At 36.2% G+C, this 26,903-nt stretch overlaps 1 protein-coding gene across 2 annotated transcripts in view; it reads right to left on the bottom strand.

The window, feature by feature from the left end:
- The window catches only part of cacng3b (calcium voltage-gated channel auxiliary subunit gamma 3b), a 106,951-nt gene that overhangs the window by 20,758 nt on the left and 59,290 nt on the right, over positions 1-26,903 (bottom strand). For both annotated transcript variants that reach the window (XM_087244816.1, XM_087244815.1), the window contains exon 2: positions 8,890-8,973. In XM_087244816.1, the coding sequence (XP_087100942.1) occupies positions 8,890-8,973 (84 nt within the window). The remainder of the gene's footprint in view (positions 1-8,889; positions 8,974-26,903) is intronic.

Genomic DNA, 26,903 nt, shown 5'->3' with positions numbered 1-26,903 from the left:
TTACTGTGTTAAATGAAAATCTGAAATATTTTATGGCTTATGGCTATGATTTAGTAATAATTTTATTTATTTTTATTATGTTTTTAATGAAATTGGTCTTACAGTTCATATTTTCTGTAGTATATTTATTAATTCTGGTACTTTTACCATAAACCAACATCTCAACCATTTGGTAGAGGCTGATATTTTAGAAATAATGTGATGTGTTGAATAAAAATGCACTAGTTGTGTTAACTAGCGACATTAGGAGTTAAGAAATGCAATCAAAAAATTTCTATTGCTTTTGTCTTGGTGTGACAGTTAAGGGTTTTTTTGTAATAACATTTTGTCCTTTAATACAGCAGTCAGATATACGAACTGTGCCCTTAATTTGACCTGCTCAAAGAAAACACTCTTTCTGGATGTATCAAACAAAACTCATGCACAGAAGACAGCACAAGCATTTACAGCTAATAAACTCATGTCAATATTATCCCGCCTGCTTTTTGAGCGCTGACAGGCTGGTCTCGGCTGGTATGCTGTGCCGCCTCGCCCTCGCGCCTCTGTCCTTCGCCATAGTATCGCGACATCGCGCATAGGAGATATATGACGTCATCACGTAATAACCGGTTATGACCTATTACTGAACTGATATCAATCATTTTGACACCCCTAGTAACGGGTAACGATGCAGCACATAAAAAAATCTATCGGAGTAAAAGTATTAAACTCATGGAAAATATGTACTTAAGTAAAAGTGGAAGTAGGAGAAAAAAAATAATACTCCAGTAAAGTACAGATACTGCCTTTTAGTACTTAAGTACAGTAGTGAAGTAGTTCTACTTCGTTACTATACATCTCTGCTATTAACCTACTATAGTGCGTGTTCCTGTCATTATGTGAAATGTGCTGTCACTCCCATTTCAAATAACTTGATATAATATGACTCATCTGGGTTTTAAATGTAATTTAACAATGTAATTTGATATGTCTGACTTGTATTTTGGTGAAATGTGCTATGCAAACAGTTCACTTGATCTCAGACCTCCTTTAAAAGACCCCTCGGGAAGTCTTTCCGATTGAGGGCCCTTTTAAGTCCACAGTTAACACCCACAGAGCTGAGGTCTCTTACAGCTGGTTCCCATTCTGGTTAACTTTTTACTGAGATGGGTTTGTTTTATTTAAAGTGTATACATCAAATCACTCCTGTTTGGCCTAAATACTGCCACCATCCATAACAGACTCACGATTACTTACATTTTGAGTGAATAATAATGTTCAGTTTATTTGCATTGACTTTCACTTGATAAACCCTTGGTGTATCATCAGGTGCCATTGGTTTATTTTATTGATCTTTTATTTGTTTTTTGGCCCCTAAAGTGCCAGTAGACTTTGTCTCGGATTTTATAAATCACCAAAACTAGTAATTCCCAAAATCTTCTTTATCTACTATTTTCCTACCTACAGAAACTCACCTACATCTTTGATGACCTGAGGGTGAATTAATCCACTGCATTGCTTTCATTTTTGTTTGAACTAGCACTTAAAGGGAAAGTTTACCCAAAAATAAAGAATCTGTCATCATGTACTCATCTCTACTTGTTCTAAACTGGTTTGTGTTTCTTTCTTCTGTTGAACAAAAGGAAAAATTACAGAAGAATGTTGGGGAAAAAACAGCCTTTGACTTCAATAGTATATTTTTGTTTCTACCCATGTATGTCAATAGCAGCTTTTTAAAAAATTCTTCAGAATATGTTGTGCTCAAAAGGAAAAAGGCATTCATAAAAGTTTAGAACCACTTTAGTGTCATACCGGTCACCATTGGGATGTGAAAATAGGGATATGCTCAACATAATTCCCCATAAGAGCAAACAGTTTAACCTATCAACATTATTAGCTATTTTTTTATGAAGAAATAGAATCAAGTAATCAAATCTCAAAAATCAAAAGCTTTCCTAACTTTTTATGCTCATTTAGGAATAAACTAGTTGTGTTTGAAAATAAAACCCCACCAAGACCAACATGTTTAGATGCTATTATTATTAATTATGTGTATATGTCTGTTCAAATATGCACCCAAAATCCAGTCTTTCTCTCTGCTTCAAATAGCTAGTTCAGAATCCGTTTGGAAAACATGGTCTATTTATCACTATGAGCAAGTCAGCTGTCAGTTTTGAGGATTGCTTAGGAGGGGCAATGGCACTTGTAATGAAAAGGAAAGAAATCGCGCCGTTTTTCATATTTATTTTAAAGTTCTTTCATGCCTAAATAAAACGAAAGCACAAAACAGACTTACTTTTAAGAGTAAAGGGTGTCCCCTAGTGGTATGGGTTGCGTATAAGGAGGATCATCTCTTTAATGGCCTGTTTCCACTGAGTGGTACAGTATGGTACGGTTCGGTACGCTTTTATGGCTGTTTCCACTGACAATAAGCGTACCTAACCAAACCACACCGTACCACTTTTTCGGCACCCTTTCGAAAGGGTACCAAAAACGAAAAGTGAACCAAAAGGTGGAACTACACATGCAGCCAAACGCTGATTGGTTACAGAGATATGTCACGACTCACGAGCTCATGGAGCTAGACAGAATGTAAACAAAGAATCCACCATGTTCTAATACACAGCCGAGAGATTACATGGATATACTATATGCATATAATAACAAGCTATGGATGACCCGAGCTCAAACAAACCTTATCGTCGTCTTGATAAATAGACTTTACGAGCCCGTATAAAAGTGTGAGCGGTATTCGCTTTCTTCCGGGAGCTTGCGATCGCGTCTATATTTGATATAATGAAGTTCTTGAGCTGATGATAATAACGTGTGCGAGATTAATGAAGTGTCTCCGTCATCTGATCCATTCAGAAAGAAAAGGACAAGCGCGAGAGTGAAGCGTGGAAAAAATAGAAGCCCAGCAAAATACAGGAGCAAAAGTGTTTTAGCTACCTGAATCATGAACAAACTGCCATGTTTATCTTCGCCTTTTGGACTATTATGAACTGGGTATGACAAAATTACACTCTAACAGAGCTTACATGAGGTGAAGCTTACTGGTGAAGATTACAGACACAGATGAGAGGTTTGCACTGTGGGCTATAATGCGTGTGTTTTTGAACTCAAATAAGTACTAAATCTATGATGAGTGCAGTTTTTCTGTAATTAATAATATATCAGAGACTGTAAGGGGAGGTATCTGTTCATATATGTTGCAATTATATACTTATTTTATATAATTACAGACGTTACAGTAGCCTATTTTGCATCATTGATCTGCAGTTATAATCAAATCATGTTCATAGAAAGGTTAGTAATAAACATTTATAAACAAGTATTTATGTGTATAAAGTATCTGTTTTGTGAGAAGTGCTTCTCATATGATGTGTAAACGACCCGTACAGCTTTAATGTAGACATTTATTCGAGCGAGCATGACGTCGACTTAAACTTTATGTCGCACACCACGCCCACCAAAAGGGAACCCTTTGTGGTGGAAACGCAAGCCTGATAAAGGTGAACCATACCGACCCGAACCGTACTGTACCAGTCAGTGGAAACGAGCCATAATGTTTATTGCCACTCCTCATAGAACAATACAGGAAATTATCTTAAGGGGATGATAGCGGGATAGAACTGTAAAATACGTGAGAATCCTGGGAAAAATGGCAGGGTTGACAGTTATGTTGAGTGTGAGTAAACGGTAAGGAAATTTAATTTTTGAGTTAGCAGATGTAAATAACCAGCCCTGTTGAATGCATAACCCTTAGTAATTGCAAGGATGTCATCATTTGCCCATACTTGACATTTAATTTAACACTTGACAGCATGTTTATCAAAATTCCATATCATTCTAAAAACATTATTAAATTATTATATGCAAATGAAATTATAATTTATAATTGCACCTCCTAAATGCCTGCTAATGTAAAAGGTCTAATTACTGATGTCCAGGGTATAGTTATGGGTCATTAGCAGCATTGTGAGAATTTCCTGTCCCAACACTTTTCTGTAAATTAGACCTGATTAATTTGCCTGAATTTGATGATTTTTTTCACTGAGAAAGCCACTGCTGTGCTTTATTTCTACTTGCACAATTTTAATGGATGAAAACAAGGAAAATAAAATGGATAAAATGGATGGATGGATGGATGGATGGATGGATGGATGGATGGATGGATAAATAAATAAATAAATAAATAAATAAATAAATGTGGATGGTGGGAATGAATGATAATGTTACAATAAACGTGGATGAATTCTCGGAATGCAGGAAAATGGTAAAACAAGAAACAAATAAAACAAACTGACTGATTTAGCACAATTAAAAAAGTTATTTGTTTCATAGATGTCCATTCATGCATAATTTTTCAAATCATTCCACTATTTTGCACCAAACAAATAGCAGCATTCAAGTTTGAAACGATATGAGAATGAGCAAATAATGACAAATATATTTTTGGCGGGTGAACAATCCCTTGAATGTGTAACTATTTGCAGCAGAGGTTCATAATCAGAATAATCTGGTGGGGGCCTCGTCATAAATTATGCAATTGACATGTGCATTAACAAACACAAAAATGACAGAACAACCAAATTCCGAGAATTTACACAGGGGAGCCGGTTAAAGAAGATGTCACTTAAATAGTACAACCAAATGGCCATGACAGTGTAAAGGCTTGTGGGTAAGCATGATTTATCACTAAGCATAAACCATGACATGCTTGAATGCTTGCATCTACTTTGTTCGGCTTCAGTCACCAAGCAATTTCAAGACACGCTGCACCTAATCTATAAGATGGTAAAAAGTGTGGAGGTCATTGTGAAAACTGAAGAAAGCCGGCAGGGCTAAACGAGAAAAAAAATCCATCGCACCAGTATGACCCTTCTCTATGCATATCATGAATTGGGGGATTGTGAGACGGTTAAGATGTGCAGGGCAGAGCGAAGCAGTCGAGGACTTTTCAAATTCCCTTTTTTGGGTTTGAATTTTTTGCCAAGAATAGAAAGGATAGGGAACAGCGATTTGTTTAACACCATCAACATGCCACCAATACTGTAATACAGTTGTATGCTTAATGTATGTTGGATGCAGGTCAGTTTTCTCGCCACTGCCTATTTTATTTATTACTTAGATGGAAAGACAAAATGTACACTCAGCGGCCACTTTATTAGGTACACCTGTCCAACTGCTCGTTTTTTTCTAATTAGCCAATCACATGGCAGCAACTCACTGCATTTAGGCATGTAGACATAGTCAAGATGATCTGCTGCAGATCAAACCGTGCATCAGAATGGGGAGGAAAGGTGATTTAAGTGACTTTGAATGTGGCATGGTTGTTGGTGCCAGATGGGCTGGTCTGAGTATTTCAGAAACTGCTGATCTACTGGGATTTTCACACACATCCATGTTTAGGGTTTACAGAGAATGGTCTGAAAAAAAGAAAATATCCAGTGGGTGGCAGTTCTGTGGGTGCAAATGCCCTGTTGATGTTAGAGGTCAGAAGAGAATTACTGAGGTATGCAAAAGAGCATCTCTGAATGCACAACATGTCCAACCTTGAGGCGGATGGGCTACAGCAGCAGAAGACCACACCTGGTGCCACTCCAGTCAGCTAAGAACATGAAACTGAGGCTATAATTCACAAAGGCTCACCAAAATTGGACAATAGAAGATTGGAAAAACGTTGCCTGCTCTGATGAGTCTCAATTTCTGCTGCAACATTCAGATGGTCGGGTCAGAATTTGGTGTCAACAATATGAAAGCATGGATCCATCCTGTCTTGTATCAATGGTTCAGGCTGCTGGTGGTGGTTTAATGACGTGGGGGATATTTTCCTGGCACACTTTGGGCCCATTAGTACCAGTTAAGCATTGTGTTAACACCACAGCCTACCTGAGTACTGTTGCTGACCATCCTCATCTATTTATGACCACAGTGTACCAATCTTCTGATGGCTAATTCCAGCAGGATAGCAAGCCATGTCATAAATTGCAAATCATCTCAGACTGATTCCTTGAACAAGACAATGAGTTCACTGTACTCAAATGGCCTCCACAGTCACCAGATTTCAATCCAACAGAGCACATTTGGGATGTGGTGGAATAAGAGATTTGCATCATGGATTTGCAGCGGACAAATCTGCAGCAACTGCGTGGAGCAACATGTCAATATGGACCAAAATTGCTGAGTAATTTCCAGCACCTTGTTGAATCTATGCCACGATGGTATGTTTTAAATGTGAACATTAACAATATGTTGTTGGGTGCAGTTCCCTCAATGGCCACTAGTGTTGCTAATAGCAAACTCTTCTGAGCGCTACTTAAACCCTTTTTACACTGGGCAAAAACAACAAACTGAGAAAACATCAACACGTGCATACAAATTCTCACAACATGTGCAAATACAGATACACTCTGCAAGTAGCGAAAACCACAATGAAAAAGTGTTGGGGGAGCCCGAAAAGTGACAAAATTGGCTGCTTCCTGTTTAGATTCAGCTGTGTTATTGGAGATGTGAGAGGTGAGTTTTTACTTTATTTTAAACTATTTATGCACACAATCACACTGGTGTGATCAGTGTAGGCTGGTCCCCAGTGCATACAATCATTAAGAACATTCAGACAATCAATGTCTTCCCAGAGACAGAGGTGTGCCAAGCTTGTCACAAATCATAATTTATCAGTGTTTTCAAACAAATAATATCTATTTTAGGTTTCAGACATTCAGGGTGTACTCACACTGGCTATCCAAACCATTGGAACAGGTGGGCCAGAGCTTGGTTTGGTTAGGCTTGGGTGAACTTAGCCATAAGGGGAGCGGTTAGGGGGGTTAATCACACCTGAACTCGGTTGAAGGAAACCATGCCTAGTGTGATTTCACCCTTAAATACACATAAGTACTAGCAAAACAAAACATTTATGTTTTGTAATATACAGATTAAGTCAGAATTATTAGTCCATCTGAATCATTGGCCCCCCTTTTTTTTCCCCCCAATTGCCAAAAAGAGACGATTTTTTCAGCACATTTCTAAACATAGCAGTTTTAATAACTCATTTCTAATAGCAAATTTATTTTATCTTTGTCATGATGACAGTAAATAATATTTTAATATATATTTTTCAAGACACTTATTTATAGCTTAAAGTGACATTTTAAAATTTAAAACTGAACTGACACTGTTTTAATTTACTATAATCTTCTATGTGAAGCTGCGTTGACACAATCTACATTGTAAAAACGCTATATAAACAAAGGTGAATTGAACTGAATTAAAGGCTTAACTAGGTTAATTAGGTTAACTAGGCAGGTTAGGGTAATTAGGCAAGGTAATGTATAACGATGGTTTGTTCTGTAGAGTATCGAAAACAATATAGCTTAACGAGGCTAATAATTTTGACTTTTAATGAGTTCTAAAAATTTAAAAACAGCTTTTTCTAGCCAAAATAAAACAAATGAGACTTTCTGCAGAAGAAAAAATATTACCAGACATACTGTGAAAATGTCCTTGCTCTGTTAAACATCATTTGGAAAAAAAAAAAAAAAGAATTATCAAAAGGGGCTAATAATTCTGACTTATACACAACTGTATTTGCTAATGTCTATGGTGATTGAAGTAATAATCATTTTACACATAATCTAAAAAATGTGCATTACAGTGTATAAGTAACTAGAGGGTTTTTTCTATTCTCTCAATTAAACAAACTTTCATGTAATTTGGGAAAAGTACAATTAACTCTAATTAATGTGTTGTAAATACAGCAGTTCTCTGCTACCACCACTCAACATAAAGATTATAGATGAAATAATACATTCATAGATCATATATTAAGCTGTTTAAAGAAGAAGTACATGTTCTGAGAAGGCGATGAAGAAATGATACCAAACAGGGCGAAGCAGTGGCACAGTAGGTAGTGCTGTCGCCTCGCAGCAAGAAGGTAGCTGGGTCGAGCCTCAGCTCAGTTGGCTTTTCTGTGTGGAGTTTGCATGTTCTCCCTGTGTTCGTGTGGGTTTCCTCCGGGTGCTCCGGTTTCCCCCACAGTCCAAAGACATGTGGTACAGGTCAATTGGGTAGGCTAAATTGTCAGTAGTCTATGAGTGTGTGTGTGAATGTGTGTGTGGATGTTTCCCAGAGATGGGTTGCCGCTGGAAGGGCATCCGCTGTGTAAAAACTTGCTGGATAAGTTGGCGGTTCATTCCGCTGTGGCGACCCCGGATCAATAAAGGGACTAAGCCGACAAGAAAATGAATGAATGAATGAATGAATGAATGAATGTTATGAAAATTGGAATATCAGATTCCTCACAATATAATTAAAAAGTCTGTCAATATTTGCAGAAAAGAGAAAAAGAAAGGGGGGCTGTGGGATTATTTAAAACTTATGCATGAAATATGCATGTTCCTTGTTGTTTGTATATTTTTTCGACCTAATAATTTGATGAATTGTACAATTAACATTAAATGAACTTATGACTCCAAGGAGCAGCTCCCCTGACATATTTCTGTTATGGTCTGTGTTACTCGCAAAGCTTTCGTTATTTGCATGTGTTGTGAGAATTTGCATGCACGTTTGTCAACCTGTCAAAGATATATTCTTAGATTTTGTTCTATTTGCATGTTTTCTCAACTTGAAGTATATTTAAGCTCTCTTAGCCACTGTACCATTCAGACAATTTGTGGATCACAATTTGCATGCGACTGACAGTGTCATTCACAAATCACAGTAACATGGAGACACCCTCAAATGACTTTCCGCCCATAATTTTTACATCACACTTAAGGACCTCAGTGAGAACCAGGAGCCAAAACAGATGCTGCCTCGCTTTTTATAAATATTTGCTTTGCTTTCTCATCCAATTTATTTTGATAAGGTGCCTTGCCTCGCCCCTGATGTGTGCTGTTTTGACAGACTTACGTAGTAAATACTCGGCTGCATCCTGCTCATAATCTGCATCCTCCGGAAAGTGGTCAATCTTCTTACAGACGCCTCGAAACGTTCCTGCAGCCATGAAGAGAACAGAGAGAGAGACAGATTCAAATACCAATCTATTTCTTTTTGCGTGCATGTGCTGGCACGCATACAAATACACACACTACAGGAGTCCATTTTATCTTTAAATACCAAAGTAAATGTGTCTTGGTGTGTTTATTTTGATGCGTTCTCTTAAGCATTTATCAGGTCAATGAGCACAGTTCTAGTAAGCTGCATGCCTTATATTCGTGTATGTGTGTGTGTGTGCACGTATGCATGCCGTCTTGTGCATTCGCTGACAGCCCCTGTTCACTCGGCTGTGTGCTCAAGATGACAAATGAACAAAAATAACGCTTCTGCCCTCGGGCATAACATGTGACCAGCTAATGAAGAGGTTTATCGTACCAAATACATGTGCCCTATGTAGGGGGAAACCATGCTGACATATACTGTCACATTCTCCGCTGCATTAAAGCGTGCACTGCTCAAACGCTTGCATTGTACCAGAATTGCTTTTCATTTTGAGGAACACTGATGCATCGAGTTCTCTCAAGCTAAGATTAATGCATATTACTGTGAAAACCGCAGCTGTTAAAATGGAGGAATTCATAGTAGATACAATACTAAATGCACTGATTTTAATAATTATTCATTTGAATGATTATTTTGGTGGTTATACGTAACATGCAATCAACCATTTATTTCATTACAGATTAAAGTGAATGTGACATATATCATTAAAACATTAACCTTTTATTTTACCATAAAATTACCATTTAATTCACAAACTATGACTGATTTTAAAGTATTTTACACATGATGGAAAGATATAATACAGTAAAGTAAAATAATCAGCTGTCAGAGTGCACTGTAAAAACAATCTGTAAAAAAAAAAAAAAAAAAAATGATCAAAAGACTGGTGGCAGGGCTTCCAGAGATATTCTGTTAAATTACAGAAAATAACCATTTCACAGAATTTCATGCAAAAACTGTAAAAATACAGAACATTCTTTACAGTCAAAATACACTAAATTGCAGTTTATTACTGTTGATAATAAAAATGGAAAACAAACTGTCAGAATAATAAAAAAATTTAGATAAACTGTAAATAAACAGTTTAAAATTTATTATTGTCATTTTACAGATTATAATTGTAATCAGGGTTTAACATTAACACCTGCCAACCAATGTGGGTAGATTTCAGCTTCGGCGGGTTAGACAGTCACCCCCACTAGCCACTTTGGCTGGTTGAAAATTATTTTAAAATTGTAGTTTTCTTAAAAGCAGGGTTCGTCTATAAGGACGACCCAATATGCGTGCAAATGTGATCTTAGAATTGAGAAACAGCACGGCTAACAAAAATAATTGCTTTCGTGCGAGCAGTAGAAAGCAGGTGAATGAAGAATGAGAGGATGATCAGTCAGCTGATGTGATGCGCGCGACTGTTTCCTTGCTTGAAACAACCGTGCCTGGAATGCAACTGTGATCAGTTCTCTTTCATATAGAACAGACAAAAAGTTATGCTAATGCACCCACAGTCTTGCTGCTTTCAAGAGGTCCAAATGTGTCTTTTTGCTCAGTTAGATAGGCCAATTGATACTTCTGTTGAACATTTTGACTTGGGTTTGAATCCCATTGATGACATGTAAATTATAATTATTTTTTAACATTAATTTTGGTTTTATACTGTTCTGCCACACAAATATTAAAATCAACAGTGTTTACAATGACACTGACAGCAAGCAATAAGAATATTTATCTGAAATGTTTTGTTGCTGTGAAAAAGTGATCAGTCTGCCAATCTGCAAATGCTAATTGTTCACATCTGGAAAGGGTCAACAGTTAACACTGACACCAGTTAAACCGTAACAACGGCTTCGTTCAGTTTATTTTAAAGAGTCCTCAAGCAGAGGTTTACACAGTGTAGACTTGACATCATGTCCACGATTACAGCGTACGAGTGTTTTGTGTGGTACGTGTTTCTGTCTGGTCCGTGTCCTTTAGTAACTCCAAATACCAACCACACGTAATAAAAAAAACGCGTTAAGCTGCTCATGTGTTTGCCACAAAACGGACTAAACAACCCTTGATCGCAGTCCATGTTCGGTCACCATATAGTACATTTACGCAATGTACTCCACAACACAAATGTACCGTGCTCACCATCTACGACAACAACACTTTTCAACGTGCCACTGTGGTACGTTCCCTTTCCGTAAAGAATCTGTCATTGTAAATTTGTTTCAGGTAAAAGTAATTTGCGTTTTATTAATTCTTTTCTAAAAATCGTTTTTCCTATATAATTGTGTCTTATGATAGGTAAAAAATTTTTACAAAATGTAAATTTGTCTCGAGCTTCGTGAAAGTGTTTCACACTTTGTAATGTTGTTTTGCACTTCCCGGTCACCGTAAGTCTAAAGGGTAAAGGCGGCAAACACAGTAACAAATCAAAGCAAAGGGTCAAAACAAAAATAAATTATGAACAAAAATATATATCTCTTTTTAGAGTGGGTATAACAGTTATTTAGAGCCTTTTTTACACCATGCATTACAAAAAATTAAAGTAAAATAAAACCTTAAAACAAGGGTGTCTGCACAGTTTAAGTCCAACCCTTTGTGGGGAAAATATAATAAAAAATTTGTAAACATTTTTATAACATATATATTATATAACGTATATGTATATGTATATATATATATATATATATATATATATATATATATATATATATATATATATATATATATATATATATATATATAAATATATATATGTGTGTGTGTGTAAAATATTTTATAGTTTACAGTGCATGCAATATATGAAGATTACAAACAAAAGGCTATTATTCGACATTATTATCCTCACTTTAATCTTCATATGATTACTATCTTCAATAGTACTAAAAACGATTTGCCTTAGTTTTTGTTTCCCTAATTTTACATAAATAATCTGTAAATATTGACGTAAAGTTACATGTTACTCTCCGAAAATACAGAACATTTTTTTAAAAAACTAAAAAAATGACAAAATACCATTATACAAGCAATAACTGGAAATTTAATGTTAGAATTTTTTGTTACAGAAAATATCTGTAAAATAACAGCTATGTCACTGTATAATGAAAGAACTGGAAAATTCTGTAAAAATACAGACAATTATCTGTAAAACAACACTTCTAATTTACAGTGTGTGTTTGTACTCATGTCGACATCAGTCATGAGATATCATTCATAAAGAATGTTTATATCCAAATACATTAGCAGATAATATAGTTAAAAATGTAATATATTTTATAAATCTATATAAATGAATGTTCAAAATGTAAAAAGGGTATTAATAGCAAAACATTTTAACTTAAAAATGCATTAATACTGGCAAAATAGCTGAGGATTTAATAGATTAATATGTCAAATAAAAAAATTATTTAAAATATGAATAAAATACACACATTGCAATTAATATACATAAAAACATATTTAACTCAATCTGGAATTACATTATCATCCAAAATACATTAATTAAAGAACAAGAAGTACCGACAGGACCAATACAAATCTTAAACATATTTTCCAACTGTAAAAATGGCATTGCCATCTCAAAGCCCAAGCTGAGCATTAAGGTTAAGAATCACTCATTGAAAAGCCCATGTCGATCAACACCATTTAAATAACAACACATAGTTACACTTGAAATAAACTTGAAACACAGCACCTTCAGTAACCACATAGACCGTCATCATGCTGTTCTTGTAAATGTTTGTGTGAGTGTGTGTGCAATGCTTTTAGCCATTTTGTTTGAGAAAGAGCCAGAGCAGGTCTCTGAGGTGCACAGCGAGCGCTTTGAATGATTCAAAGTGAATCAGGGCACTCGGGCTCCTTCAGAAACCCCCTCTGGCTCTGCCCGCAGCCCAACATCACCACCGTCTACAGGTGACCCAACAGACGGCCAATTCAGAGCTGTTCAGATCCACACACACACACACATGGAGGTAATCAGAAAGAGATGAGACAGAGACGGTTATTGTTGTGGTGCTTGAGACTGCTGTGACGTATTTATTTGAGTGGGAAGGGCTTTAATATGAAATGAATCCTCTGATAGGAAGTAATTATACACCACTGACTGTGGGAGGAACATTTTGCTGATTGCAAATAATATATCATGACACTTAAGTATCTCCCCAATGGTAAGAAAGAAACAATTTCTATGAATGAATGACTGAGGGATGTACAATATACCTTTTCAGCATCAATAATAGTAACATTGCAGGACTATAGTTGACCAGGAGCCACTGTTCAGAACACATGAGATTTGTGGAGTCTGCAGTTGAATCATAGCAGAGCAATAGAGTGAAAGTTTATTATTTGATTGTGTGTGTGACTGTGTGAGCAATTTGAATAACTTTAAAGCATTCCAGAACAAGCAGTTGTGCTATCTGTAATGTTAATAAAGATTCATTTTGTTGAATTGTTTTTAAACGAAGACTGTACAATGTTATTTTACATTTAATAAATCAATTTCTGTATCTGAATACTGTTTAACTCCCCATTAATCACTGTTTATTTTTACTTTTATCTTTGCTCTATTGAATTTATTTACGCTTGTAATATGTTTAGTAGATTCCCCCTCATACGGAAAAATCCTAATCAATTTACATGAATGAATTCTTTGCAAATGGAGCCATTCAAGACATCTGGCGAAATTGTATTCATATCGCAAAATATATTGGAAAAAAAAACATATCAAAATGTCAGGTTTTTACAATATCGTATGAATGAATAATATTGTAAAACCTGACATTTTGATATGTTGTTTATTAATTAATTTTAATAAGCAAATTTCATTTATAACTTTTCCTTAGGACATTTTTGGGATTTACCAGTAAAATAATATGATTAATATAAACAAATAATATTTTCAAACTAAAAAAAAAACTGTTATATTAGTATATATTTAGATATTTTTTGGAATAATTTTTGACAATAAAGCACTACCTTAAATCTCTGTATGCAAGCAACAATGGACCAATGAATAAAGTAATTGAGGAATAAATCAATGAAGTTATTTATTCAGTAAGCAATGATTATTTGGGAGGAAAATGTTGTTAATTGTCAATAAAAATAGCCTTAAAATAACCTGTCACACACACACACACACACACACACACACACACACACACACACACACACACACACACACACACACACACACACACACACACACACACACACACACACACACACACACATTGTAAACTTGATTCAGCTACATTGTACACTGAAAACAAATTCAAAGATGATTCCTTGGATTTACTAAAAAAAAATTTTTAAGTTAATTTAAACAACAAATTAAGTTAAACTCTACTAAATATATATATTTTTTTGAAATTCAACACATAAATTGTTATAAATTGAAACTGTTAGGTTGATTTAACTGAATTTTTCAACTCAGGCTCATTCTGAAAACGTAGTCCCGCGGAAGTTTTTGGAGGCCGCGAAATACGTATTGGGAAGTACACTGCATTTCATTTTTTTTTTAAGCGAACGCTAAGGGCCTTCCTGCCACAACCAGTTTGTCCAGTCAGCTCATTGTGTACATCGGCAGACTTTAGATGCAGAGAGGAGGAGTTGACTACTGCGACCGGGTTCGAGTCCGGGGAAGAACGGTTCCAGAAATTAGGTAAGACAAAAATAGAATCCAAAAAATAACGTGAACGAGTTCATAACAGGGTGAGAACGTGTAGAAATCCAAAAAACGTGGTAAAAAAAAACAGACAAGGGCTTTTTTTTTTTTGTAGATGGCTTTTCTAAATTTTTGCTCGTGTTTCTTGGAAGGAGGAGGGTGGGTCAGCTGATTGGCCGGTCGCACAGTCAATCATTCAGTCAGTCAGACAGCGGCCTCTGGTGATTTGATGCAAGAACAGCGCGGGCGCGAACGGCACTCACGAGAGACATTTGAGATACGAAAAAGCGCACACAGCAGCCTCTCGCGGATTCGCGAAAACAAAAACTGCAAAAATACGTACCTTCCAGGACATATTTGCTGGTCTCTAGAAACGTCCACGATACTACGTTTTCAGAATGAGCCTGGGTTGGAATTTGTATAATTACGCACATAATTCATTTACTTATTTATTTTTGGGCAACATGTTTACTTACTTTTAAAGGTAAAGTCAATGAATCGCTTTTTACAGCACATATAAACACAAAACCATAATGAATTTACACTATGCTAATATTTTTTTCTATTCCCAAAACATATTCAAAGATAATATACTTTTCATATAAAAGTTGTTGTCTTTGGAGTGACAAACTGGAAACCCACAGGGGAAAACCACAAACAAACTCCACACAGAAATGCCTCCTGGCCCAGCCAGGACTCAAACCAGCAACCTTCTTGCTGTGAGGTGACAGTGCTAACCACTGAGCCACCATGCCATCTTTTATGCCCCTACATTGTAAACAAAAAGCTTTGGAGACATTTGGTGATCACAATATACTATAGGTTTATCAAAAGTCCGCATACGTTTAATGATACCTTAAAAAAACACATCCAATTTTAAATATCAACCTAACATAGCTCACACTCCATCCTGAAGAAGAAAACAAAAAACAGTCTTTATTCACCAAATAAAAATAAAATTAACATTTACATTTAAGGAATTGAAAGAAAGGAGAGGATTTGGCTCAAATGAGTCTCTGAAACATGATTAAGCAGATACAATGAAGAGTCACTCACACACATATAGGGTTTCTAGCACTTCTGAAATGTCAAATGAAAGACAGTCATCTTATATCATATTTCAATAAATCATCTGTCCAGTGCCCGTGTCCACACTTATCTGTCTGTCGTAGTGTGAAGTAAAAGCAGGCCTCTGCCTTCTCCAATGAGCTGCGATGGATTATAGCAGCGCTAAAAGCATCATAAGAAGCAGTCGCCTCTTTTACCTACAATCACTCAGATTTAGAGCCCAGCTCTTTGTCTCCATTTACATAACACAAACCTGCAGAATGACTGTGTGTTTGTCACGACTTCAGTCGCAGACCTGTCAGAGAGCTTTACCGGAGGCCGGCTGAAATGCATTAGCGAGGAAGTATTTCATTAGCTTTTATCTCCGTGTTTACTATCATTACAAACAGCCTGTGAATAAATAAAAAGAACACTGATGCTATTAGCTCAAAGGGTCGCCTGGAATAACGCCTGCGAGGAATACTTTGTTTCGGAATTAAACGTCTTAATTTAGTTTTTGATGCTGACGATGCAATGATTTACAATAATCTGATTGGAAAATGTAAACATTGCTTCTGTGAATCCACACACACACACACACACACACACACACACACACACACACACACACACACACACACACACACACACACACACACACACACACACACACACACACAAAGTGTGTTACAAAGGTAAATGGGCAACACTTTAAAATAACCACACACTATGAACCATTAATTAAGCATTAGCAAATAGTGAATTCATTGTCCTTTAAGCAGTAACTCTACATTTATAACTGCAGATACAAATGCTCTATTATTGACTTGTGAGCACGTGTGTTTTCATAATTTGTTAATAATTCATATTTCATAACTAAACTATTGCATTATTAACACAGAAGTTATTTAAGAACAGTTGCTTTTTTAAAGATTATTCAGAATGAGTTAGTAAATGCATAATAAACTATTTAAATTACAAATTATAGTTCTTATTCAATCATTATTATTTTCTTTTCGGCTTAATACTTTTATTAATCTGAGGTCGCCACAGCGCAATGAACTGCCAACTTATCCAGCATTTGTTTTACGCAGCGGATGGCCCTCCAGCTGCAACGCATCACAGGAAAAACATCCAATCCATACACATTCATTCACACACATACACAACGGACAATTTAGCCAATTTAGGGGGAAACCAGACACACACAAACACCAACTGACCCAGCCAAGGCTCAAACCAGCACCCTTCTTGCTGTGAGGCGAATGTGCTATCCACTGCAGCCTATAATTCTTATTATTCATTCATATATTAATAGTTAATTTGTATGTTAATAAATGCTTTATTAACTTAATTTCATTCAGTTTTGTGACCTAATCTGAAGTGAGGACTATTTAGGCTTTATAAATCCCTTATAAATGACAATTAAGAGCTCAGTTATATTCTAAACAGGAAAAAATAAACAACTTTATTAATTTCTATTCATTTTAAGATACACAAATCAAACGAATGTGTGTCAAATGAAAAATAAATCTTTGGAACCTTATGTAAAATCAAATGACAGTGCAGTTTAAACATCGCTAAATAACATTGAAATGTTGCATCATAATACATTGATAAATTATTATATTATTGTTTTATCCAGTTTTATGATATATTGTAGACACTCCTGTTATTCTGCAATTTTTAAAGTTGACAGTAATTTTGTTTTCTAGATAGGATTGCAAAGAATATTGTTCACTTGATACCGAGCCTTAAATTGTGATTTATAAGGGATTTATAAAACATAAATAGACCTATAAATAGGTCACAAAACTGGATGAAGTTGCGGTAATAAAGCATTTATTAACATACAAATTAACCATTACTATATGCCTGAAAAATAAGATATATGAACATTGATTTCAATAGTTCATTACTCATTTACTAAATTATTCTGAATGATCTTAAAAACATCAACTACTCTTGAATAACTGGTTTGTTAATAATGTAATACTTAATTTAATAATGGATAAACCAACCAGTCTCAAATAACGAAAGTACAATTATTAAGCAGATCACACATGTGCTTATATATCAAGAATAGAGCATTTGTATCTGCAGTTATAAACTGCTTACTAACATCTATCATGGTCCATTTGCACTGAGTGGTACGGTATGGTACAGTACAGTTCGGTACACTTTTTTATGGTACCTATAAGCGAAATGTACCGTACAACTTTTTGGGTACTCTTTGCAAAGGGTACCTAGCACAACAAAATGTTACCAAAAGGCGGAGCTAGATGCGCAGAAATAAATCACGCGCTCGTACAACAAGCCAGAATGAAAACAAAGGAACTGCCATGTTTTAAATACACAGCCGAGACATACACTATACACATACTATATACATATGCCACAGACATATCACTCTGCAGCCCAAGACTGGTTACTCACTGAAGCTAAGCAGGGCTGAGCCTGGTCAGTACCTAGATGGGAGACCACATGAAAAAAACTAGGTTGCTGTTGGAAGTGGTGTTAGAGAGGCCAGTAGGAGGCGCTCAACCTGTGGTCTGTGTGAACCATAATGCCCCGGTAAAAGTGAAAGGGACACTATACTGTCAGTGGGTGCTGTCTTTCAGGATGAGGTCCTGACTCTCTGTGGTCATTAAAAATCCCATGGCACTTCTTGTAAAGTAGGGGTGTAAACCTGGTGTCCTGGCCAAAGCCCCTAATCGGCCCTTACGAACATGGCCCTTATCATCCCCATCCACTGAATTGGCTCTATCACTGTCTCTTCACTCCACCAATAGCTGGTGTGTGGTGAGTTCACTGGCGCCGTTGTCCTGTGGCTGCCATCGCATCATCCAGGTGGATGCTGCATACTGGTGGTGGTGTGGAGAGACCCCCCTCATGATTGTTTCTTTGGTTGTATGGCCATACACAATAAATGCGCTATATAAATACACATTACATTACATATAATAACGAGTTATGATCGACCTGAACTGAAACAAACCTTGTTGTTGTCTCGATGAACTGCCAAAGCTAAGAAGAAGAAGAGCAGAATCTACCCTGTGCTCTAGATTTTTACAAGACCCCCTAAAGTGCGAGCAGTTTCGCTTTCCCGCTTGAGCTCACCGCACGTCTATATTTAAAATAACAAACTTCTTGAGCTGATAATGATAACATGCTCGTGATTATTGAAGGGCTTCTGACGCACAAAAAACAAAGGAGAAGACAGAAAAAACAACGGAGCAATTGATTCTTTCAGCAACCTAAAACATGAACAAACTGCCATGTTTTTATTATTATTTTTTTTATTGGAAGAATATGTACAATTACAGAATGTTTGCAAATATATAAAAAAGATCCTCCACATTTTACTTATGCAAAAAATAAAATAAAAGAAATTAAAACAAAATATTTCCTTCTATAATTATTAGGTACAAGTGATTATATTACAACTACATGTCTATATGTATATATACATACACATACACACATACACATATATACACACAGACATACACACGTACATACAATTTTTCCCTTGGCCTATTAACACAATTTACAGAGTCTTCTTATGAATATGTAAACCATTATCTGAATTGACAGAGAAAAAAAACAAACAAAAAACAAACAAACTTGGTTATCATTACAGAAGGAAAAAAAGAACAAAATATATACGAACTCAAACAAAATAGATCACAGTATGCAAACGAAAATAATACCCTATAATACCCCCCCACCCGTCAGTTTCCGTCTGTAGTGCACACCCGTAGGAAAGATTACTGAAAATGGGAGCTGCCATATGATTTGACAATATCCCCATCAAACAACTGTTCCATTTCTCCCTTCCAAGTACCTTATGAAAGGTTCCCATATTTAAAAAAATTTAGGCTTTTTATTCTGTAAATGGTACCGTATTCTTTCTAAATGGAGTGTGTTTGTGAGTTCACTGAGCCATAATTTGAAAGAAGGAGGAAGTTTACTTTTCCAGAATGTCAGAATAAGTTTTTTGGCTGTTAAAAGGCCATAAGAAATTATTTGTTGCTGAGACTTGGACAATCCAAGCTCGGGCTTTGAAAAAACTGCCATGTTTAACTATTACTACTATTCACAAGTATTTATGTGTATAAAGCATCTATTTTGTGAGAATGGCTTCTCAGACGATACGTGAATGACCCGTACAGCTTTAATGTAGACATTTCTTCGAGCGAGAATGATGTCGACTGAAACTTTCTGTTGTACACCACGCCCACTAAAAGAGTACTATTGATACACTTTTAGCAGTGCAAACGAAAGCCTGATAAAGGTGAACCATACCGATCATACCGTACAGTACTGTACCACTCAGTGGAAACAGGCCATTAATGTAGAGTAAGTGCTTAACAGATAATGAGTTCCCTTTTTTGGTTAATGCTTAATAGATAATTCATAGTGTGTAGTTATTATAAAGTTACCGGTAAAGGTTTTCTTTTTCTTTTCTTTTTAGGAGGAAAGATTTGTCTTCATCACCACTCCGAGCTCTCATTGACCCTTTTGTCTCAGATTCCTCTTAAAACAATTAGTCACATCTGAGTCTGTGTTTCGCACTTTAAGCTAATAATGATATCAATAGAGACATCGAGAGAGAGAGAGAGAGAGAGAGAGGGAAAGCAAGTAGTTTACAGTCAATGTTAAAGTAAAATCACAAGAGACATGTTTTCAATTAAAGGCTACCTTTGTGTGGATTAGAAAACAACTCATTCGGTTGTGTTGCTCCGAGCCTCTGGGTCTCGGCATCGGAGAGGAGGTGAACAGAGAGTGGCGAGTCCCACACCGACACACCTCCGCTTTGAATAATTCAACAGAGATCTCCTCAAAGGTGACAGCTTTGTTGGAGGAGACCTGAAAGATTCCGAAGTGATGGAGACATTTTCCACCAGGCCCTCCTCTTGGATTGTGTAGCCAGTGCAGTCTATTCAGCATGGCGCTAACAGATAAAGCGACACTTTTATAAAGGGAAAAGGAGAAAAGGGGGATGAAAAGGGGCTTTTGTGCGGTTCTGCATGTCCGTGGTCCTGTGTGGCCAGCGGTGGGTGGCTGTGGGCGCAGTGAAGAGCTCTGATAGCACTCGTCCTGCCTGCCTGCCTCGCTCTGATTGACACACGGTTAGTCACACTTCAGAGAAATACATGCTCAGCTTAATTTGCCTATGCATTCACCCTCAGCTTAAAGGGAACTTACAGTCAAAGTGTAAAGACTTCATTTGTGCTGAACGGAGCGAGCGAGCAGAAGTCAGCATTTCCATAAAATTTCCTGTCAAGCAAGATTTCACCCTGTTTCTGGAATATGACGGGCAAATCCACTGGCAATGGAGGAGGCAATCTCAAAGGCTGCTTTACATGGGAAGAATATCATAATTTCCTTTAGCTGTGTCTGAAAATATAGTGAGCTAACAACCTAGAAAGCATTTCAAGGCATCATTGCATAGTGTGCTTCCTTTCCTACTGTTTTTCCTAGGTAAACATATTAGATAAATGCGTTGAATCACTCTACATTCAAAAAAGAAAAAAGGAAATTCAATCCAAATTTGGGTTAAATGTAGAAAAGCCCAACAATTGAGTTAAAATATATGCTAAAATCATAAAAAAATTGCTATATGTTAAAGTTGAAACCAATGGCAGTTCCAGGATTTTTTAGTTAGTGATGCTAATGGCTTAAAGGTCTCATGAAATTAAAATGTATCTAGTACACAATGAATCCATACACAAGTTTTTAGATGTTATTATCAGTATTGTTAGTTTTTAAGATATCTATAAGCTAGTGTGCTCCAAAACAATGACAAAATTCGCATTAAGAAGATATAAAACTGTTATAAACATGTAAAGCTTGTAGTTTGTCACTCCCCCTTAAATAGATAATGTTTTTATTCAGGTCAGCTCAGTTTATCATTAAATAATTACCAATCAAATGCTCTCTAGTATCCGATATGCCATGCCCCTTTCAAGACGCTTCTCATTGGCTTTTCATTTAATGCACCTGAGCTCAACCATTCTCACTGGCAGAGCTGTGATAAAACTAAACGCTATTGGCGTTTAGAAGGAGAGGGACTACACTATGTCCCATTCTCTTTTTTTGTTTTGGTTGAGATTGAATCAAACATTGATTAAAGCTGCACATTTCGAAGCACTTCATGAGACTTTTAAAGGTAACATTAGGTTAAATTTTTACTTTTGTAAATTGTTTAGTTCTTAGTTAGGTTTCTGCTGTGTCTACAAGCTCGGACAAGTCGAATAGAAAACATGCAACTTGTTTTTTGTTTTTTACTGACTGTATTTATGTGCCATAATGCACAGCTTTAGCTCCTCAAGAACGAATCGGTAAGCTAAAACACAGCCGCAATCCTGCAGCTTCAGAAACTGGCGAGCGGAGCAGCAGCTCATTAGCATTTAAAGAAATACGAAGTGAAATAGCTCACTGTGGACTGAGGTGTTTTGACAGGGCAAAAAGGGTGTTTATTTACACTATTAGAAATTTCACCAAAGTAAGTTATAGGCTTTTCATTAAGACCCCAAAGAATCATATCAGCTTGTGTAAAATGGGCTATCCAATGTCACCTGATACTTGATAAAAAATAATAATAATAATAGTACTAATAATTCCTTACATTTATATAGTGCTTTTCTAGACACTCCACCTGGATGACATGACCAGACCGGGCACCACACACCAGCTGACTGGCGAAGAGACATACTGCTAAAATCAATTCTGCTATGGGGATATTTGGGAAGCCATGATGGACAGAGGTCAGTGGGCAAATTTGGCCAGGATTAAACCCCTACTCTTTTTTTGAAGGACATCCTGGGATCTTTAACGACCACAATGAGTCAGGACCTCGGTTTAACGTGATAGTGATATAACTTTTAATGTTAACTCCCAAATAAGATATTTACCAATTAATGCAGTTTATGTATTATCATTTTATATAAATATATATTTTATTTTTAGAACTAAAGTCAGGCAAGTTCCAACAATTCATCAAATTAATTTATTAATAATAATAAATTAATTATTAAATATTAGTTAAGATACAAACAAGTTGACTGATATCTTAAAGGTCATTCTAGTGCTTTTGTATGCGCTTTTAAAGAAAAAGTGACTGCCGTTGTTCATTGAACCCTAAGGTTTGACAACCACCTGCCCGCTCAGAGTTCAGTTTTTAAAAAAACGACATAACTTGTGGCTGAGCTATCATAGTATGATGCATCGTTTAGGAAAAGAACAATGTAGTGACGAGTGCTTTGTTGCAGAGCCATCATTTGAACCACGTTAGTTATAATGTACAACGTTCATAAGTATGCTCTAAATGGGGTGGAGTAACAACTTCTTGTGCAAATTATATTGTTATACATGCACACGCATTAAAAAAAAAAAAAAATATTAGTTTTGGTAAAAACATGCACTCGTTTTGCCCATATGATAGAAATATATGGAAAAGGGCACATATAGGGCCCGTCTTTCCTCTATAATAATTGAGAATATTCTATTTTTTATTCTTAAACATACAACCACTTATCATATAAATCAATGGTTGTGATTTTCAGTAGGATATTTACTTAGATAGGAAAAAATCCTAATAACAATTGTAAAAAATACTGTAAAACTGTAAAAAAAAATACATTGAGACTTTTGTGTTATTACTGAGATACTTTGCAGTGTCTGATATCTGCAATCTTTAACTTAATGTTAAATAGCTTTCATCATGATAGCTGACAAAAATGAACACTTATTTGTACATTATACGTGTGCCTAACTGGTCACTCCCCATGTCGATTGCTTATCATGCACTTTGGTTAGGATTGTGTTTATTTATCAATGAAGAAGAGTGGGAGGACAATGGGAAAATCACTTGTAAATGTGCTGAGTTTGAGCACATTTCTGATGGGCTATATAACCCCATCAAGTTCAAACAGTCAAGTTTAACTTCGCTTCAGTGAATGATTGCCAAGTCTAACAAAACAGACACGTCATATTTAATTAATGTTTAGCAATTAGCATTCACAAGTGGTTTGTAAAAGTTGTTTTCATGCTTGTTTTGGGTTATTTATTCAATAGCTTGTATTTATTTGCGCAATGTTTTGACAAGCAGTGTTTCGAATGCTTCAAAACAGTGAACCATTTTGTGAACAGACTTCTTCAAAGCTTCAGAAAGCATTTTGTGTAAAAGGAATTTCTTTGCAGCAACTGTTGTACATGTGTTACTTATGCAGCTTTATATGGATCATTGGCCATCCAGTTCTCCAATATTACCCTCCAAAAATACATCAACCCCACCGAACAGGCACAAACAAATCTAAATCGTTTACCACTGTGCTGGAGATTCAGCAGCAGAAACAGCGATGTTTAAAAAAAGCAATTGTGAGATTTATTTGGAAGATCATATCACCCAGCCTAATGAGTAGTGCTATTTGTGTTGAATGTTCCAATTCAGTTGCTTCTCATTTTGTAGTAGGGCTGCACAATATATTGTTTCAGCATTGATATCACAATGTGTACCTCCCCATGTCTGAATGGGGAAACATCAAATTCTCCAAAACGGTTTGCCAAGCTTACGATTACATTACATATTTGAAATCAGCAATCCAATTAAGCAACAACTGTCACATAAGCTTCATTTCTAAACAGTCAAATCAAATGAAATCAGCATTTTTTTCATGTGCCCAAGCTAATGCGCATGCACGCTCGAAAAGAAAGAGATCACAACATCAACCTCATTTATGGCAGCGTTACACATTATCATCCTCTGGATAATGCTTTGTTAAATCGCACTGGTCTTCTAAAGTAATTCACAACTTGGTTGTGAATCTCTAGAAATGACAGCGACTCTTTGTTTACAAGTCAGTGGAGTGTTTGAGTAGTTGCTGTCATGTGATGTGTTTGACAGGACGGACTGTACCTCGTGTACCAGTGAGGCGATTGTGCTACAAACTGCGCCACCATTACACCCTATGTATATACAGTATACCACATTAATAATTGCATAAAAACTAAACATCACAATGTCTGATTTTTACAATATCGTGCAGTCCTATTTTGTAGGACATTATCTTAATAGGAAGCTATCTATATAGGGTGTAAAAAAGCAACACAACTCATAAGGTGTTGGAACAGGCAGAATGAAAGCGTGCCAGTCAGACAATAACTGTAATCATTGCTCCAGCGACAGCACAGCTCCTTTTTCTGCTGCTTTTAATGACCTGTGCGCATTTAATTTTGCAGGTAGGGTCTGAAAATTAAGGTCCAGCTTGCGGAGAGACTGATTGGCCTAATGGTTTAGACACGGTGAGTCATCCACATTTATTAGGCATGGTTTTAATGATCCTCCACAGGGCACGATATCTTCGCACAATAATATTCCTACCAACACGAGAGGCTCACTTACCAGCCGGCTAATTCAACTAAACATAACAAGGCAAAAGGAGCTTTATTTGAGCTCTGCGATAAGCTGAGACATGGAGCGTCCATGTTAAATCATGTTTCTGGAGAATGGGGTAATAAATGTGCAATGCGGCCTGTCAAAGACAACTGGGACGAGGCTGAAAGATATTAAATTGTACAAGACGCAATCTTTCTTCCACTTGTGGCACTCCTCGTCTTAGCTGCTTATTGCTGTTGTCTCAGCAGGGTCCAAAAACTGTTGTTTGTTTAAGTCCGCTTCTTCTGCTTTGCTCTTTTTCCATTAAATGGAGTCGTTATGATCGACGGCACACTTCAGAGGACAGGCGGAGGGGTTGTGGAGCAGCTGATACCGGCATAACCACAGGGGCTCTTCGATGCCTCTCTGGGGCTGAATAGTCTGAGCAATCCTGAGGGGTTCAGCTTTACATCACTCCAGGACCAAATCTCTTGCTTTCCTTACAGAAGCGTCATGACCATTCAAATTGAGTGTTCCCTCTGAAGTGGATAACCAAACGCAACTTCCAAGGAAAAAGAGGTATTTGTTTCATTTTATATGTTATTGTGTTAGATCAATTAAATTTAATCAGGATAATTAATCACGTCACTTTTTCATGCCTGAAGTCCCCAAGAAATCAAAACTAACCAGGTGATATGGCTCGCATTGCTAGGTTTGTGAACAATTATCTGTGCATGTCATTAAGAAAAAAAAATAGTTTGCTCTTCTAATTCCTAAAAGAAATCTGAAAATTCAATTCATGTGTTATTTTTTCAGTATTTTTACCACGCCCCTCCAACTGTCAGTTTTGACAATGAAGAGAAATGGTGAGAAGGAGGTGTCTGTTAGTTTGTAATAACTCCCCCCAAACCCTTTTCCCGATCTTTCTGAATGAAATTCCTGCCCTACTACATCTAATCTGCTCACTGTAGTTACAATATGAAAAAAATAACAGTCCCAGCTTCCGGTTCATGTGGACTTTAATATACTGTTTAAAATATTAGGGATTTATTTTTTAAGCATTAATTGAATTAAAATTTTGTAAAAAAAATAAAAAAATAAAAAAATAAATAAATAATAATAATAAAAAAAGTAATATTGTGAAATCTAATCGATATTTTTGAAAGAAGTATTCATTTTGAAATGCACTCAGTTTAAACCGAAATGTATGTATTTTAATATCCGTTTGTGATTTAAGAATATATTTTTAAGTTATTCATGTGATGTCATAAATTTCCTTAAGCCATATATCCAATCTTACAGCAACACATGATTCTACTGTGTGATTGATCATTAAAATGAATCAAGATAATTAATTACGTCACTTATTCACTTCTAATATATTGTTGAAAATGTCAGAGATTTAAGACTTTTTAAAGCTCACCAAGGCGGCATTAATATGATCACATAGTAAAACATAATACAAAAATAATATTGTGAAAAATTTCAAAAATTTTAAATAAATATTTTTAATTTACTAAATTTTAAATCAAATATAATTATTTCAACAGCATTACATTAACTACATAACATCAATTGATGAATATTCATTTTCTTTTTTGCTTAGTCCCTTTATTAATCTGGGGTTGCCACAGTGGAATGAACTGCCAACTTATCCAGCATTTGTTTTACGCAGCAGATGTCCTTCCAGCTGCAACCTATCACTGAAAAACATCCATTCACACACATACACTACGGACAATTTAGCCTACCCATTTCACCTGTACCGCATGTCTTTGGAATGTGGGGGAAACCCGAGCACCCGGAGGAATCCCACACAAATGCAGGGAGAACATGCAAGCTCCACAC

This window comes from Danio rerio, chromosome 3, assembly GCF_052040795.2.
Source record: "Danio rerio strain M-AB ecotype USA chromosome 3, GRCz13ab, whole genome shotgun sequence".
NCBI classification, from domain to species: domain Eukaryota; kingdom Metazoa; phylum Chordata; class Actinopteri; order Cypriniformes; family Danionidae; genus Danio; species Danio rerio.
This window is presented reverse-complemented; position numbering and strand designations above follow the sequence as displayed.